Source organism: Equus asinus, chromosome 2, assembly GCF_041296235.1.
Source record: "Equus asinus isolate D_3611 breed Donkey chromosome 2, EquAss-T2T_v2, whole genome shotgun sequence".
Classification (NCBI taxonomy): Eukaryota; Metazoa; Chordata; class Mammalia; order Perissodactyla; family Equidae; genus Equus; species Equus asinus.
Window position 1 is genome coordinate 148,165,176 of NC_091791.1, and position 19,688 is coordinate 148,184,863.

Genomic DNA, 19,688 nt, shown 5'->3' on the forward strand with positions numbered 1-19,688 from the left:
AAGCAAGGCAGCCTGACCTTACACAATGTACTTAAATCTTCCATGTGATTTATGTCACACAGATAAGGTCAAAGAGTAACTTTCAGGATTTACTTGAGAATATATTTTCATTGACTAAATTTCTAAACCTCATGCAATTACTACAACAATGTCTAGATGGTTTTCAAACACAGCTGTGGTTGCTTTTTTGGCTAGCTATTAATTCCAGTTTTTGCTTATTTGAATATTTTTCTTTTCATATGATTTTTCTTCTGAAAACAGATCAAACAAGAACTCATTCAACAGCTTGAAAAGGAGTGGCAGGCTAAGCTGGATCAAACTATAAAGGCAATGGAAAAGAAGACCTTGGATTGTTGCAGCCAAACTGACCAAGTAACCACCATTGATGTTATTTCCAAAAAAGAGATGGAAATCATGATAGAAGAGCAGAAGCGAAAGATCCAGCAAGATTTAGAGCAAGAGAAGGAAATAGCTATCAAGGGGGGCTTGAAGAAACTCGAGGTTGAGTTGGAACGCAAATATTGTGACAATATTGCCAAACAGGTAATAAGCAGGTTTATTATAGTAAAATTATTGGAACTGCCTCTTAATGACCACCTGTAAAATGTCACCATTTTTCATAACTTTGTAATTTAAAAATTTGGTACATTCCAGGGGAGAGAACCTCTTATGCTGTTCCTAAAATTTTCTTCGTTATATTTCTATTTGAAAGCTGTCACCCCTCAGTTTTTCTGTCTATCCTTTCATTTTACAAAGAGTTTGCTCCTCTGACGTCAGTCTAAGCTGACCTCAGATGCCTGAGGTTAAAGATGGTGGTTTTATATCTGAATGAAGCACAATTTAATTATGAGTCTCTCATATCTAACTTTATAGAAAATATTCTACTGAAGTGATTATAGAAGCAAACTCAAAGCAGATAAGATATTTAACAGTATTTGTGTTGATACTTGCAGAGCTGAATCTGCAGGCATACCCCTTAAATGGGACTTTGTCTATAAATGCCATCTGCTGCCAAAAAGTGGTGCCATTGCCTCCCCTTGGAAGCACTTAAAGGGCTAGCTCACTTTTAACTGGGATGTGTTACTTGGTTTCCAAGAAATGTCAAACTGAGAAAAAGTATAGCTCTGTGTTAACAGAGTCAAGATGAGTTCTTATTTGTTTTAGCTATATTATCTATTATAGTGATTCTCGAATTTTTTGGTCTCAGGATGTCTTTACACTTTTAAAAATTGAAGACCCTAAGGAGTTTCTGCTTGTGTGGGTTATATTTACTGTGTTAGAAAATCTAAGAAAAATATTTTTGTTTTATAATATTTTAATAAGTACAGTGATTTCTTCACGTGGATCTATATCAGATTCTATACCAGCATCTTTTGAAAGGAACTTTTTTTGGCTTAAAACAACAGAAATTTATTCTCTCACAGTCCTGGAGGGCAGGAGTCTGAAATCAAGGTATCAACAGGACCATACTCTCTCCAGAGGCCTTAGGGGAGAATTCATGCCTTACTTCTTTCCAGCTTCTGGTGGCTGCAGGCGTTCTTTGGCTCGTGGCTGCACTCCCTCCAGTCTCCGCCTGCATCTCCCTATCGCCTTCTCCTCCGTGTGTCTGTGTCTTCCCCTCTTCTGTCTGTCTCAAATCTCCCGCTGTCTTTCTTTTTTTTTTAAATTGATATATAGTTGACATATAACATGTTGGTTTTAGGTGTACAACATAATGATTTGATATTTGTGTACACTGAAAAATGATCACAATCAGTCTAGTTTCCACCTTTTACCATACAAAGTTACAAAATATGCAATACGATATTGTTGACTGTAGTCACCATGATGTACATTATATCCCCATGACTTATTTATTTTATGACTGCAAGTTTGTATCTCTTGACCCCGTTCACCAATTTTACCTACCCCCCTACCTCCCTCTCCTCTGGCAACCACCAGTCTGTTCTCTGTCTATGAGTTTTAGTTTGTTTGTTCATTTGTTTTGTTTTTTAGATTCCATATATAAGTGAAATCATATTGTGTTTGTCTTTCTCTCCTCTGGCAACCACCAGTCTGTTCTCTGTCTATGAGTTTTAGTTTGTTTGTTCATTTGTGTTGTTTTTTAGATTCCATATATAAGTGAAATCATATTGTGTTTGTCTTTCTCTGACTTATTTCACTTAGCATAATGCCCTCAACGTCTATCCGTTTTGTTGCAAATGGCAAGTTTTCATTCTTTTTTTATGGATGAGTAGTATTCCATTGTATATATATATATACCGCATCTTATTTGTGCATTCATCTATCAGTGGACATTTAGATTGTTTTCATGCCTTGGCTATTGTGAATAATGCTGCAGTGAATATAAGTGTGCATATATCTTTTGATTTAGTGTTTTCGTTTTCTTCAGATAAACACCCAGAAGTGACAGTGCTGGATCATATGGTAGTTCTAATTTTAGTTTTTTGAGGAACTTCCATAGTGTTTTTCCATAGTGGCTGCACCAATTTACATTTTCACCAACAGTGCACAAGAAGATGTTTTTTCCACATCCTCTCCAAAATTCATTATTTCTTGTCTTTTTGATAATAGCCATTCTAGCAGGTATGCATATGTCGCTGTGGTTTTGATTTGCATTTCCCTTATGATGATTAGTGATGTTGAGCATCTTCTCATGTGTGCCTATTGGCCATCTGTATATCTTTTTTAGAAAAATGTCTATTCAGATCTTCTGCCCATCTTTTAATTGGATCATTTGGTTTTTATGCTATTGAATTGTATGAGTTCTTTAAGTATTTTGGATATTACCCCTTATCAGATATAAGATTTGCACATATCTTTTCCCTACAGACAGGTTGTCTTTTCGTTTTGTTGATGGTTTCCTTTGCTGTGCAGGAGCTTTTTCGTTTGATGTAGTCCCACTTGTTTATTTTTGCTTTTGTTGCCCTTGCCTTTGGAGTCAGCTCCAAAAAATCACCAAGGCTGATGTCAAGTAGCTTACAACCTATGTTTTCTTCTAGCTTCCAGTCTTATATTCAAGTCTTTAATCCATTTTGTGTTAATTTTTGTGCATGGTATAAGATAGTAGTCTAATTTCATTCTTTATATGTGGCTGTCCAGTTTTCCCATCACCATTTATTGAAGAGATTGTCCTTTTCCCATTGTATATTATTGATTGCAGTGTCATAAATTAATTGACCATATATGTATAGGTTTATTTCTGGGTTTCTATTCTGTTCCATTGATCTATATGTCTGTTTTTATGCCAACACCATACTCTTTTAGTTACTATAGCTTTATAATATTGTTTGAAATCAGGGAGCGTGATGCCTCCAGCCTTCTTCTTCTTTCTCAAGATTGCTTTGCCTATTTGTTGTGATTCTATACAAATTTTAGGATTGTTTGTTCTATTTCTGTGAAAAATGCCATTGGAATTTTGATAGGGATTGCATTAATCTGTAGATTGCTTTGGGTAATGTGGGCATTTTAACAATATTAATTATTCTAATCCATGAGCATGAAATATCTTTTCGTTTATTTTTGTCTCCTTCAATTTCTTTCATCAATGTCTTATAATTTTCTGTGTACAGTTCTTTCACCTCCTTGGTTAAATTTATTCCTAGGTATTTTATTCTGTTTGATGCAATTGTAAATGGGATTGTTTTCTTAATTTATCTTCCTGATAGTTCATTGTTAGTGTATAAAAATGCAACAGATTTTTGTTTGTTTATTTTGTATCCTGCATATTTACTCAATTCATTTATTAGGTTTAACATTTTTTTGGTGGAGTCTTTAGGGTTTTCTATATATAAAATCATGTGTCTGCAAATAGTAACAATCTTACCTTTTCCTTTCCAATTCGGATACCTTTTATTTCTTTTTCTTGCATAATTGCTCTGGTTAGAACTTTCAATACTATGTTGAATAAAAGTGGTGAGAGTGAGCATCCTTGTCTTGTTCTGATCTTAGAGGAAAAGCTTTCAGCTTTTCACCACTAAGTATGATGTTAGCTATGAGTTTGTCATATATGGCTTTTATTGTGTTAGGTACATTCCCTCTATACCCACTTTGCTAAGAGTTTTTGTCATAAAAGGATGTTGAGTTTTGTCAAATGGTTTTTCTGCATCTATCGAGATGATCATAATGGTTTTTATCTTTCATTTTGTTAATGTGATGTATCACCTTGATGGATTTGTGGATGTTGAACTATCCTTACATCCCTGGAATAAATCCCACTTGACCATGGTGTATGATTGTAATGTATTGTTGAGTTTGGTTTGCTAATATTTGGTTGAGGATTTTTGCATTTATGTACATCAAGGATGTTGACCTGTAATTTCTTTTTGTGGTATCCTTTTCTGGTTTTGGTATCAGAGTAATGCTGGCCTCATAAGATGAGTTTGTAAGTGTTCTCCCCTCTTCAATTTTTTGAAATAGTTTGAGAAGGATAGGTCTTAAATCTTCTTTAAATGTCTGGTAGAATTCACCAGTAAAGCTGTCTGGTCCTGGACTTTTGTTTGTTAGGAGGTTTTTCATTACTGATTCAGTCTCCTTGCTGGTAATTGGTCTATTCAGATCTTCTCTTTCTTCATGATCAATCTTGGAAGATTGCATGTTTCTGGGAATTTATCTATTTCTTTTGGTTGTCCAATTTCTTGGCATATAATTGTTCATAGTAGTCTTTTATGATCCTTTGTATTTCTTTGGTGTCAGTTGTAACTTCTCTTTCATTTTTGATTTTATTTATTTGAGTCCTCTCTCTTTTTTTCTTTGTCTAGCTACAGGTTTGCCAATTTTGTTTTTTTCAAAGAATTAACTCTTAGTTTCATCTTTTCTATTGTCTTTTTAGTCTCTATTTCATTTATTTCTGCTCTAATCTTTATTCTTTCTGTCCTGCTAACTTTGGGCTTCATTTATTCCTCTTTTTCTGATTGCTTTGGGTATAAAGTTAGATTGTTTATTTGAGATTTTTCTTATTTCTTGAAGTAGGCCTGAATCACTATGAACTTCCCTTTTAGAACTGGTTTTGCAGCATCCTATTGATTTTATTTTGTTGTGTTTTCATTTTCATTTGTCTCAAGGTAGTTTTTGATTTCTCCTTTGTTTTTTTCATTGACCCATTGGTTGTTCAGGAGCATGTTATTTAATCTTCACATATTCATGATTTTTTTCAGTTTTTTTTCTTTTTTGTGATTGATTTCCAGTTTCATACCATTGTGGTCTGAAAAGATGCTTGATGTGATTTCAGTCTTCCTAAATTTATTGGAACTTGTTTTGTGGCCTAACATATGAGCTGTCCTGGAGAGTATTCCATGTGCCCTTGAGAAGAATGTATACTCTGTTGCTTTTGGATGGAAGGTTCTGTATATCTCTTTTAAGTCCATCTGGTCTAATGTGTTGTTTAAGGCTGATGTTTCCATATTAATTCTCTGTCTGGATGATTCATTCATTGATGTAAGTTGGGTGGCACAGTCCTCTACTATTATTATATTGCTGTCAATTTTTCCCTTTAGGTCTGTTAACATTTGCTTTATGTAGTTAGGTACTCCTATGTTGGGTGGATATTTACAAATGCTATATCTCCTTGTTGGATTGACCTCTTTATCATTATGTAATGCCCATCTTTGTCTTTTATTACAGTCTTTGTTTTAAAGTCTATTTTGTCTGATATAAGTATAGCTACCCTGGCTTTCTTTTGGTTTCCATTTGCACTAAACATCTTTTTCCATCCCTTCATTTTCAATCTCGGTGTGTCCTTACATATGAAGAGAGTGTCTTGTAGGTAGCATATAGGTGGGTCTTGTTTTTTTGTCCATTCAGCCACTCTCTGTCTTTTGGATTGGAGAGTTTAGTCTATTTACATTTAAAGTAATTATAGATAGATATGTACTTATTGCCATTTTGTTCATTGTTTTCTGGCTGTTTTGTAGTTCCGCTCTGTTCCTTTGTTTGTCTCTTGCTCTCTTCCTTGGTGGTTTTACGACTTTCTTTAGTGTTATGTTTAGATTCCATTCTCATCATCTTTTGTATATCTACTCTAGGTTTTTGCTTTGTGGTTACCATGAGGCTCATATATATCAGCCTATGTATACACCACTCTATTTTAGGTTGATAGCAAGTTAAGTTTGAATGCATTCTAAAACTCTACATTTTTACTACTCCTATTCTATGTTTCATGCTTTTCATGTCACATTTTACATCCTTTTATTTCATGTATGCTTTAGCTAATTATTGTAGTTATAGTTATTTTTACTACTCTTGTCTTTTAACTGTTATGCTAGCTTTATAAGTGATTAGTCCACTACCTTTCTTATATATTTACCTTTCCCAGTGAGAGTTTTACTTCCATATGTTTTCCTGTTACTGATTAGTGCCCTTTCATTTCAGCTTAAAGAAGTCCCTTTAACATTTCTTGTAAGACTGGTTTAATGGTGGTGAACTCCTTTAGCTTTTCTTGGCTGGAAAACTCTGTATCTCTCCTTCAATTCTGATTGATAACCTTGCTGGGTAGAGTATTCTTGGTGGGCAGGTTTTTGCTTTCAGCACTTTGAATATATCATGCCCCTCTCTTCTGGCCTGCCAAATTTCTGCTGGAAAACCTGCTGATAGTCTTATGGAGGTTCCCTTGTATGTAACAAATTGTTTTTTTCTTGCTGCTTTTAAGATTTCCTCTTTATCTAAGTTCACATTTTAATTATAATATGTCTTTGTGTGGATCTTTTTGGGTTCATCTTATTTGGAACTCTCTGCACTTCCCAGATCTGGATGTCTGTCTCCTTCCCTCAATAGGGAAGTTTTCAGCTATTATTTCCTCAAATGAATTTTCTGTCCCTTTCTCTCTCTTGGACCCCTATAACGTGAATGTTGTTCTGCTTGATCTCGTCCCGTAGGTCTCTTAAGCTATCTTTACTTTTTAAAATTCTTTTTTCTTTTTGCTGTTCTGTTTGGGTAAGTTCCACGGTACTGTCTTCCAGGTCACTGATCCTTTCTTCTACTTCATCTAGCCTACTGTTGAACCCCTGTAGTGTATTTTTCAGTTTAGTTATTGTATTCTTCAGCTCTGTGACTTCTGTTTGGTACTTTTTTTATATTTTCTGTCTTTGTTGAAGTTCTGTCTGTGTTCATCCATTCTTCTCCCAAGATCAGTGAGCATCTTTATGACCACTGCTTTGAACTCTTTATCAGGTAAATTACTTATCTTTGTTTCATTAAGGTTTTTTTCTGGGGTTTTATTTTGTTCTTTTGTTTGGAACATATTCCTCTATTTCCTTATCTTGCTTGACTCTCTGTGTTTGCTTCCCTGTATTAAGTGAAGCAGCTATCTCTCCTAGTCTTGAAGGAGCAGTCACAGGAAGACTTGGGGTGTGTCTCAGTCTGCTGTCTATGCAGTGCTCTGCGGGTGATAGCCCACTAAGAACTGTCTCTCTGATTGTTTTATTCCTGTAGATCCCAGAAACACAGGTACCCCTGGCCACTAGAGCCAGGCTTTCAAGGGGTGTCCCCTGTGTGAACTGCATGCACTTACTGGTTTTGGTGGGGCCATGGGGGAAGCACTGGGCAGGAGCAAACCTGCCCATCAGGTTTAGTAGGACAGGGCCACAGGAGAGTACAAGGGCTGGGCAAGTTGCATTAGCAAGGTAGAGGGAGAGTGCAAAAATGGTGCCTGCCAGCAATGGTGCTATCAAGGTAGAAGGAGAGTGCAAAAATGGTGTCCACCAGTGCTTCCATCCTCAGAGAGATTCCAACCGACCCTTGCCCCTCCAGCAATGTGTCTAAGATTAGCCAGTGAATCTTGACATATTGTCTAGGTTGTTTCAAACTGGGTCCTTGGGCGAGTGAATCTGTGTGAGCCCTGTAAGAGCCAAGTCTCAGTTTTCTATAGCCCTATGAGTCCATTGGAGGTAAACCCCTTTGATTTTCAAAGCCAGAAACTTTGGGGTTTCATCTCACTGATGCAAGTCCGAAGAGCTGGGGTGCCTGATGTAGAGCTTGAACCTTTCACTCTTCAGAGAGAATCTTCATATTTGTGAGATCCCTCTTGCTCGTGGGTCACCACATAAGGGTGGAGTTTTTGGCAAGCCTGCTTTTCTGCCTCTACTGCCTGTCTTGATGTGGCTTTTTTATCTTTTGTTGTGGAGGAGCTGCTCAGCTAGTTATCAGGTCTTTTTCAGAGGGACTCGTTCTATATGTAGCTGTAGATTTGGTGTGTGGGAGAGGAGGTGAGGTTAGGATCTTTTTACGCTGCCATGTTGCCCTGCCTCCCTAAGAAGTTTTTTAAAAACGAGTACTCAGGCACCCTTGTCATTGGCTGTCAGGGCAGTGACGCGTCACATGGCATGTAGTCTCTGGAGAACTGTACTGTTTACACATGAAAGAATTGGAGTAAAAAAGACAGATAAGGTCTGAATATTATTTTGAAAATAGTTTTTCCTCACAGACCACCTGACAGTGATTCTAGCCCTCAGAGGTCCATGAACCTTTATTTAATATTATTTATTGTATTTATTATTTTAGATCTATTATTTGTTGTAAAGTCTTAAGATAATACCTGAATGAAAGTTTTTAAAAATATACTCAGCTTTTGAGAAGTATTTGAAATTCTAAGTGTTGGTTAAATTATCCTACATGATTTTTACAAGGAACCCTTAAAGTATGGAAACACAGGCAAATATATGTAATTGTATCAAGGACATTGTCCATCAATTAAAAAAGTAATTTTCTGAAATGTTTACTCTAACATTTGAACAGAGTTAAGAAAATTTTCCATAGACAAAGACACATGTTTAAGGATGCTGCTTTGGTACTTATACAATTATAGATTTTGCAAAGGAAAACAAATAGCATGGTATAGTAGAAAGAAAATGTTCATAATAACTTTTTAAGGAATATAAATTTCTATTAGAGCCTTTGTCTTTTCCCCATTTTTTTAACTTCCTGGAATTTACCTGTAAATGTATTTAGCAATTTAGTGAGAAATTCAGCCCCTTATATCAACTCTGCTTTTGTGTGTGTGTATGGATATAGGTATGTGTGTATCTGCATGTATTTCAAAACAGGGAAAGATGATTTACTCAACAGTCTTTTGGTAACTCGTAACAGATTTACGACCAGATGACTCTCATAATTAAAGTCTTACATTTTTGCCAAATTGATGTATTACCCTCCTTCTTTAGTCATAGACTCATTCTTGACCACAGGAAAAGTTGCTAGTTATAAGTCTCTCAACTGTATTGGTGCATACAAGCATGCGTGCCTGTGTTTATATGTAGCGCCTGAGGACTGAGGAGGTGGTGGGTGTACTGACTGGACAGCAGTTGACACCAGCCAGCCTTCCTGCATATCTTCTCCTTTATCCCAAGATAGATAGGAGTTTGTTGGAAATGGCAATTGGTATTTTGTATAAAATTTTCTAGTAATAGTACTGGCCATCAAACATTTATAGATTCCCGCTTCCTGCTGTGGCATTTGCATGGGACAGTGTGGGAAATTTAGAACAGAAGAATTAGAATCTGCTATGTGGGATAAGCTAGGGTACTTGAAGTCAGTGTAACTAATGTAGTATAATACAATGTGAAATACACCTGAAACCATAGTTGCTGTTAGCCAATGGGATCTTTCTGAAATTTTATACCTCACTTTACCTCTTTCTCTTGCAATGTCCTGCAGGTAGAAACAGCTGTGCAAAATGCTCGTCATCGATGGCTGGAAGAAATGCCTGAGCTTGCAGAGTATAAAGCATGTGTCAGAGCAGAACAGAAGAAGTGGGAAGAACAGCAAGAGATCTCTGTGGCCAAACGGGTAAGAGCTCTCCTGGAAAGACGCTTCAGGAGGGCCTCTCTCCTGGCCTCTTCTCTCTTCTCCGTCCTGGGAATTTGGACCTTCTCGCAGTGATGTGGAAGGATTAGATACGACAATGCACGTTAATAAGCATTAGCTCAGGGCCTGACTGGTGGTGTCTGTTCTCATCATCATCAAATTGTTGGGGGAGAGAGAATATAGTTTAGGGTCTTGAAACTCTTGTAATCAGGAAGATAACACTACCTGGAAACTAAGTCCCATTCACTCCTTAGGGGATATTGAGAAAAGGTGTTTATCTGTTTATCATTAGCTATACAGTAGCCTTTCACATGCTTAAAGATTGTTTTCTGTGCTGTGTCAGTCATCTTATAACATATTCTCCTTGGTAAATAGCCAACTCTCTTTTTCAGAAATGTCATGTTCCTTGACTCAGAACATCAGATTTTATAACCGTTTGTATTCTCCCAACTTAATTTATTAGTATAAACCAATTCTAATCAAAATACCAATAAACTCAACCTACTTTTGAAATTTGACAATAATTCTAAAATTTATTTGGAAAACTGAAAGGACTAGAAATGTTTTAAATGTTCTGGAAAAGAAATAGTAGTCCAGCCCTAACACATAATAGAATATGTTGGAAAGCAACAATTCAGAGAGAGCTGAGTCACAAAAATAGAATTCTTTTTTATTCACTACTCTACAGACTTCAGAGATAGGCCCAATTATGAATAAAAGCTTAATAAATTGTTTCAAAACAAGGGAATGAGGAATTATTCCATAATAAATAGTCTTATGATAGTCAGATGGCACTTTGGAAAAATTTTTACTCACTCCATACATCACAGTAAACTCTAGGTTCATTAAGAAATTAAACATTTTTAAATGAAAGTATAAAATAATTAAATTGAGTATTTCAGATCTGTATCATACTAACTCCATTTTGAGACAACAGACACTAGCAAATACGGATAAAATATGTGCAAACATTTAAAACATTTTTGTTTTTGTAATAAAAACAAGAGTGAGGGGATAATAAAAAATAAGGAAAATGAATCAAATGGAAGAAACATTAATTCTAATGTATGATAAGGAAAACAATACAAATTTATAAGAGAAACAAGAATCTATGGATAAGCACACCAAGGATATGAACAGATAGTCTCCATGAGAAGTCCAAATAGCAAACTTAAGGTGCAATTTTCTGCCATATATATAAATCCTTTCTTCTTAATTGTAATGCACAAAATATAGTAGATTGTAGTGTCAGGAGTATACTACTCTCCTGATGTCAAAACTGTTTTGGAAAATACTGTGTGTAACAGACATTATAAATGATTTATATGTTGTATTCATAATCTTATTCCACAAATTACTTAAGGAAATAACTCAACATTAATAAAAAAACCATTTTATTATTTTTCTTTTTATCTAGTAGTACATACATGTTCTCTGTACTTTTTAGCACATTGAAATATTTCAAAAGGAAATTTAAGAGGGAGAGGAGACAGTCTGGTGGTGTGCATGTGCCTCAGAGCTCAGAAGTCAAGAAGAAGAATAAAGTTGGGTAGACTATAGAAAATAAAATAGGCAGGAGATCTTTCCTTAAGAACACAAGGCCTGAATGTATGTGAATACAGAAACGTAGAACAGAGCACAGTGTGTTGCTTCTCAAACCTTAGCAGGTGTGAGAATCACCTGGAGGGTTTGTGAAAGCAGATTCCTGGGCTTTGCTCCTAGAGATTCTGATCTGATGGGTCTAGAGTAGTCCTGAGAATTTGGATTTCTACCAGGCTCCCAGTGATGTGACACTGCTGGTCTTTGATCCACACTTGGGTAGCACTATTCTAGATAATTATTCAGCCACAATACATACTGTTGATGTGTTGCAGATCCTTCCTATAAACTGAAGGTGGTGGGCAAGGGGCCCGTTTCATAGCATTGGCTGGAGAGTTCTTGTAAGATTAGAGTGATCCATCATGATCTGAGGAAATTTAAAGCCAGTTTCCAGAGTTCAGAAGTAGTCAGGTTGCTTCAGTGGTTCCTAAACTTTGCTGAACATTGAAAAAGTTTGAGGATCTTTAAAAAATACTGTTACTCCACTTCCACTCCCAGGTTTTATGTTTTATTTGGTACAGAGTGTGGCCTGGGCGTCAGGATTTTTAAAAGCTCCTCAGGTGTTTCTAATGTGTAGCAATGTTAGGAACCACTGAGGCGATCAGTGCTGTCAAATTCTCCTTGTAAAACTTCATGTGAGAGGATGCACACTTTTGGTGGGGTTGGGTGGGTCATCCAAATTCCATGGGGTCTTCCACCTCCACCCAAGTCACCTGGTAATGATTTCCAGGCATCCATTGTGACATGACTGTTTTCCCTAAAAGCACTCTTTACACGTTTCACATCACTACTGGGTTATTCTGCTGGTAGCAAAAGAATTATCCTGTGAATTCCTTTGTAAAGCTCATCTTAAATAGTGGGTTCCTTTAGTAAACGTAAAATACAATTCAAAATTTTTGATTTATGTGCAACTATTCAGGAACACATGTTGAATAAAAGTATATTACATGTGTTTAAGAATCTATATAGTTGAAGATATTTGCTGTAATTATATAGTAGCTGAAAATTTAGAAAGCAGATCTCAGCATCCGGAGCTTATGTAGAGTATTGATATATAGCAGTCACCACTGTATATACAGTATATATATATATATACACTATATATCAGCCTCTGGAGATGCCCTGTTCTTCTTTTAACAACTGTATCCTTGTGACTTCTTTGAATTCAGTCAGGGAATGTTAGAAGTAAAAGGCACTCCGGGTCATTATCCATTCCCTTCATTATATGGATGAAAACACCAAGTGTAAAGGAGAGTAAGTGACTTTTCTAAGGCCATGCAGCCAAAAGTAATAATGACCACATAACATTTATTGATTCCTTATCCCCCAGGCTCTAGGTCAAGTGCTTTAAGCGGATTATCTCCTTTTGTCCTTTAATCCTAAAAAACCTCTGTCAGGTGGGCATTGTACTTATCCCCATTTTATAGATGAGGAAACTGAGGCTCAAGGAAGTTAAGGAACGGGTCTGTCTGTGTCCCACGGCTGGTGGGTTAATTCTAGCAGTTGTTAAGCACTGTGCTGGGCTGCCTCTTCAATCAAAGGCAGGATTAGTGCTAGAACTCAGGTTTTTTGATTCCCTATTCCCTTTTGGTTATCTGTTGTTATTTTCTTTGATCTACTATTCTTGTTATGCTTTTATGAACAAAATTAGATTAATAAAAAAAGACTTTTTCTTTATGGTATTGTCATTTAATGAACTGTTCTAACCTCTAAAATTACATTAAAATACAGTTATGTTTGCAGCAAGTTATTATGCAGGTGTGTGTTATATTCCTGAGTAATAGTAAGATTTCCTTATGAGGCTGCTTTTGCTTTATGTAAAAGATACCTCATTTGTTGGGGGCTTAGACAAAATTTGAGACTGCATGTGTATAAGAAAAACTAATGTGAATTATTTTCTAAAATTAGTTTGGGATGGTTGTATAATCGTATATATATACTTTTGGTCAGTTTAAGTTTCTAGTTCTCCATCAAGGAACTGATGTTTTGTTTTTTAAATAGCATAAGATATAAAATATTAGGTGATTTAAAATGAAGGAAAAGATCCTTAAGTACAATGTGAGTATACTTTAGGAACAATGTCTTATCTAAATTTACTTTCTCCTCTTAATTTTGATTTTAAGTCTCTTACTAAGTTCGCAAGTTAAGCCAAATAGTTACTTCAGTTTAATTTTTTGTTAATGAGGAGAATCATGAAGAGTTTTAAATATACATTGTTGTGTCTTTTAGATATTGTTTGCTGTTTCTGAAGCTAAGGAGAAATGGAAAAGCGAGCTTGAAAATGTGAAGAAAAATGTCATCCCTGGAAAGGAATTGGAAGAGAAGATTCATTCTCTTCAGAGAGAGCTCGAGTTAAAGAACGAGGAAGTCCCTGTGGTTGTCAGGGCTGAGCTGGCAAAGGCCCGGAGTGAATGGAACAAAGAAAAGCAAGAAGAAATCCACAGAATTCAAGAACAAAATGAGCAAGATTACCGGCAATTTTTAGATGATCATCGAAATAAAATTAATGAGGTGCTTGCGGCAGCTAAAGAAGATTTTGTGAAACAAAAGACTGAACTCCTTCTTCAGAAGGAGACAGAGCTACAAACATGTCTAGAACAGAGTCGTAGAGAATGGACCATGCAGGAAGCCAGGCGGATTCAACTGGAAATCTCTCAGTATGAGGAAGACATCCTAACTGTACTTGAATTTCTCTTAAAGGATGCCCAAAAGGAGCATGTCAGTGGTTCAGAGAACAAGCAACTTTTGGAACTCCTGTCAACTTGTTCTTCAAAATGGGTGTCTGTACAATATTTTGAAAAAGTAAAGGCCTGCATACAGAACGCGTTTCAAGATATACTCTCCCTACTTGTAGAAAGCACCAACTCAGAATGGGAAAAGGTATGTTCCTGAGAAGTGAAAAGAGCTGTTATTAAACGCCAAAGATGGTTGTAGAAGTTACAGATGGCATTTTTGCCTTTCTTCATTTTATAGTTTAATAAAGATGTAAGATTGTGTTTTTACCAGGGGTTTAAAAAACTTTTTGTACCAAATCGAAAGGATTGCATTGTTTTTTGCCAAAAAAATTTTACTTCTTCCTAGTGCCACAAATATGAGGCAGAGCTTTTAGCCTCTAGACATCTTTTTCCTAAAAAATATATGCTATTCTTTGTAAGGGCCTGAGATTTCAGAAACTGAGTAACTCTCATTCCTATTTTTGTTTTTTGGGCATAATCACTTCAAGAAATATGCATTGTAATAAACTAGGGTTTCCTAAGAGCTCCTAAAGAATTTGGAAGCCTATTTCTTGCCCTCAAGGAATTTATATCTCATGTAGGCGAAAAATGCCAACCAAGTACAAAGAATGTTAATGTAGAAGCAGGCAAATGGATATATGGTTCACTCACACAAAACTCCGATGCCTAATTTTGTTGGTGTACTATACATGTGCATGTAGAAAGAATTAGTTGTATTCTTTTAGTTGTATAAGTACTCTCTGACACCAGCTTTCAGTTTGTGTGGAAGATCCATAAAACCAGAATCTTGCTACCTTATGATTAAATTAGGTATGCATGAAAACTCCAGAATGATATTCTAGGCATTGTGATTAGCCAATTTTGACATTTGGAATTAGAGGTAGGGAAAAAAATGTCAATATTATAAGGTTTGTTTGATAGAAGAGTTGAGACATAAGAGTTAAGTTTCATTAAGATGTTGTGATTAAAAATTTTCAAGGCCAGGATTTGGTTATTTGGTATTAATACCTCCTGGAAAGAACAATAAGCTAGGAAAAAAGTCTGAGTTCCAGTCCCACACTTGGGGATAACTAGCTTATTACGTTGAGGAGTCATATATTATAGTTGCTTATCTGAAAAAGAAAAAATAACCCCCTGGCCTGTCTAATTCCTCGAGTTTTGGTGGGATACGAATGACACAGCTTGGCCTCTCTGCGTCCTGCGTGTGAAACGTTACAGAATTTTAGAGGCAGAGGGACTGAGACATGGTCTACCCCATCCCAGTTCACCCCCGTTGGTATTTTTTATTCTTGATTTCACACAGATGTGACTACTTAATAGTTGCTTTCAATGTAACTGGGCAAGATTGTTTCCCACGAATACTGCTTGTAATCATTTATTGAGAATTTTTGAAAAAAATAGATAATTAAAATTAAAATTATTATTTGTAGCAGTTTTTAAGGATGAGAAGTGATAGGAAAATCATGTTATACACTTTCAAGTTTGCTTACCTGAAAAGGAATGTCAGTTTGCCAGGAAAATCAAGAAAATACATCTTTCTCCTACTATTAATATATAATCAACCCTGGGGTCTTTTTATAGGGCTTATCATTGTGCAAGCAGTGTCAAATCAGCTGTATGAGTCAATGTGGCTCACATGTCTATGAAGACAGAATTACATAATTTGCCTAAGAATTTAGATTTGTGCAACTTCTGTTGGGTGGGATCAGATACCGTTCCTGAGAAAAGGGTGGCTTTGAAATGCCTTATCCAGCATTTGTCGTAGGAGAATACTTGACCTTCTGCCATTTTAGAGCTCACTTATCTCAGGACCTCAAGGTAAAGCAATGATTATTGTAAAGCAGTGATTATAAGTTATAATATAGGTGCCATAAATGTGAAGAGCTATGAATTATTTGTAGTTTTTAGAACTGTTCATGAAAATTCAAATAGGAAAAAATGATCCATAGATATAAAACAAGTCCTCATTAAAATAACTTAGATGATCAAAAGTTTTTTTAAATGGAGAGGATGCAATGAATTAAAAATGGAGTTTCCAAGAAAATGAATGTTTATCAAAATATGTGAATGCAGCAGTTTATAATGGATAAAAGAAAACAGAAGTATAAATTGGAGCAAAATTTTCAGACATTTAAGGATGTCTTCTGTCTTTGCTTAACCACCAAAATCAAGTTAAAAGTAAGACAAAAAGGTGGCTGTCCCACCTTTTTTGTCATCTTGACTTTTCCCCAGTTTTGAGTAGAAACTGGAAACACTGGCTACCTTAGGGTTCAACTTTTATTATTCCTTTTGACCTCAACCTCATATCCTCTTGATTGTCTGGAGTTTGCATTTTCTCTGTATCTGCTGACCTCTACTTCTGTTGGACATTGTAGGAAAGTTTCTTGACAGTCAGTTAAATGAATTTCTCATAATCAAAACCAAGTCTTCTAGAATCAAGTGTATGTCATGTGTTTTAAGTAATTAAACAAGGCAGCTTTCTCCACATCGCCTGTTCTGGTTCCTAGGAGTTTAGTAGTCCAAAATCTGAAAATATTGCCTTAAAAGAATGTCTGACCATTAATGAATTTAGTAGCTATATTGCCGGGATAGGGGTTAGAACACAGAAAGCGTTCAATGAATGTTAGTGAAGAAATGGTCTCGTGCAAGATATTTAATTTAAGTGAGCCTCAATTTCTCTTTTTTTTTTTTTTAACATTTTATTTTTTCCTTTTTCTCCCCAAAGCCCCCCGGTACATAGTTGTGTATTCTTCGTTGTGGGTTCTTCTAGTTGTGGCATGTGGGACGCTGCCTCAGCGTGGTCTGATGAGCAGTGCCATGTCCGCGCCCAGGATTCGAACTAACGAAACACTGGGCCGCCTGCAGCGGAGCGCGCGAACTTAACCACTCGGCCACGGGGCCAGCCCCCTCAATTTCTCTTTTTAACATTGGAATTCAACTGGCCTTCCTTACTAAGTGATGGTATATGTCAAAGTATTTAGAAACATACTATATAAATTAATTTCTTTTTTTTTATTATTGTTGTTACTTTCCATTCATGGCAGGCAAAAAGTTGGTATTATAGTTTCTAATGAATTTGACCCCTGCTGCAATGAAAATGTTCTGGATTTTCCAGAACAATTCTCATTTCACATAGTCTCTCCTGTGGTTTGACCACATAAATCATTAAAATATCTTAAATTCATGTGTGTGTGTGTATGTGTACACACGCAAACTATGTCTTCTCTTTGTCTCATAGCCGGCCCACCAGTCCTCTGCCAGATAATGCTGTAATTTGGCAAATATGGTCATAGGAGACTAGTTCATAATAATGACAGTATTCCTGTAACACCCTAAGAAAAATATTGGTGATAGTTTAGGCAAGATTTTTTTCAGGCAATGTTTTCTTTTATATTTTTAATGTTAGCATTTTAAATAGAGAATTGTGTAAAGATTTTAATTAGGTATTAACTATGAAGATAATCTATTTCAGACAAATATGGCCAAGATCTCTGAGGATCCTGCTCCAGGGGTGACTGTCAGGGGAGACCCCAGCGTGCCTGCAGTCCTTCCTGCACCCACTTCTGGATACCACGCTCAGCCCCTGGCCTTGCAGGAAACAGAAGCAGAAGCTGGTAATGGGATTTTATTCCTCTTGATCTTTGTAACATCCATAATGCAGTTCCAGACGGTTGCTTTGAGGATAAAAGGAAAGCAAAGATGTGTCCAGTTTTTATAAGGGAACAAATCTGTGATATTACTCCTACTTAATGTGTGTCCTCTGCCTGGTTTCTTTTTGCATTTAGAAGACAGAGTGGCTCTAGGCCCTCTTACTTCTGTCTTCATGACTTCTCTCCATTCATAAATGATTCTTATTGTAAGGGGAATAATGAGAATTCTATAAAGCACTCATGTTTTTATTACCTGACTTTATTGAGAAATCAAGGGTTTCACATAAGAGAATTGCCAAATAACTGAGACCTTTTCATTCCCATTACTAAAGCTTATTTCAACCGTTTTTTATGGAAATCTTTCTGAAGTGTGTTAGGTTTTCTGATATATTTGTGAGTTTCTTGAGGGCAGGGACAGTGTTTTTATCTCTTCCTCTCCAACACATGGCAGAGTGAATGACACCTAGTTTGTGTTCCTTGAATATTTGATGAATGAATAGTTTAACTTAATGACTTAGAGTTGTCATTATGAAAAATAGTGATTGTCTTGTACTATGGCCCCTTGAGGTATTAAGAGCTCACTGAGAACTATCGGGCTTCTGTTGCCTCTTCGCTGGCATTTCTGAAGCGGGAATTGGCATGTCTTTTATTGCCTCCAATCCTCTTTTAGGATATTGGCCCCTTGTATCCTGCTTCTTCCCTCCACATACAAACACATACACGCTCTGTTTCTTTTCTGCTGTCTCCATTGTAACCTGGAAAAGAACTAAGAATTACCAAAGCAGATCATAACTGCTGAGTCAGTAACCTTAGTTTCCACATGTCTCTAATTCAGCAAGCAGCACTACCAGAATTCTAGAGAACTCTGCCTTTCCTAAGAAGTCAGTTGATGGTTATTTTTCTCCTTGTCCATAGACCCTTTTCCTTTACTTCTAGGTGCTAGACAGTTGAATATCTATTGCCAATGATGTACCTGCTAATACTACCTTAATTTGTATTTTGCTTCTTTCTTTTCAATGTCATTTTATGTCTATTGTTATATCTGGAATAACCTGACAATTATTTTTTTAATTTGTGAAATGGGTAGAAAGAAGTTTTAGATATAATTTGGCCTTGGGAAGTCCTATCAATATGAAAGAAATTAGTTTTGACTTAAGACAAATCAGACTATAAAAGGATTTCTTTTTCTTTCTTCAATCATTTTTCCCTAAAAGCAAACACGTTAAATTCTTTAGAAAGGATTAAATTATCCGAAAGATATATTAAGTGATAAGTCCTTTACAATCCTGCCACCAGAGAATACCACTGTTAATTGTTTGGTTATATTCTCCCAATATCTTATAATTTTTAAAAAATAATTTAAGCATTAATTATGAAATACTTGATACATGCAAAGAATACATATAATGCACATATAAGTTATGAAGCCTAACAACCAGGAATGCACTATATGACTTAAAAATAGAACATTGCCAATATTGTTGAAGATCCTCGTGTGCTATACCACAGTTTCATCCCTGTAAATTCCCTGCAATCTGAGGTAACAAATATTCTGATATTTAAAAATTACTCTTTTGCTTTTCTTTATGTTTTGACCAAATATATATATTCTCAAAAAGCTGTTGCTTTATTTTGTTTGTCGTCTAACATTATAAAAATGGTTTAATACTCATTATAGTCTTTGTAACTTGCTTTTTTCCACTTAATATCAAACTTCCAAGATTTGTCTCTATTAATGCATATAGCTCTAGTTCATTCCTTTTCATTGCTGTATAGTAACCCATTGTATGAACATACTATAATTTATCTATTCTCTTGTCAGTGAGCATTTCACTGGTTTCTAGTTTTACAACAGTATCTTAAATGAAAAATATGAATGCCATGTATGGTACCAGTGTGATGCTTC

General features: G+C 35.9%; 1 protein-coding gene across 7 annotated transcripts in view; it reads left to right on the forward strand.

The window, feature by feature from the left end:
- CEP152 (centrosomal protein 152) overlaps positions 1 to 19,688 on the forward strand; it is a 94,850-nt gene that overhangs the window by 61,348 nt on the left and 13,814 nt on the right. For all 7 annotated transcript variants that reach the window (XM_044764926.2, XM_014852862.3, XM_044764929.2 and 4 more), the window contains exons 18-21: positions 262 to 543; positions 9,649 to 9,780; positions 13,627 to 14,277; positions 17,605 to 17,746. In XM_044764926.2, coding sequence (XP_044620861.2) covers positions 262 to 543; positions 9,649 to 9,780; positions 13,627 to 14,277; positions 17,605 to 17,746 — 1,207 coding nt within the window. The remainder of the gene's footprint in view (positions 1 to 261; positions 544 to 9,648; positions 9,781 to 13,626; positions 14,278 to 17,604; positions 17,747 to 19,688) is intronic.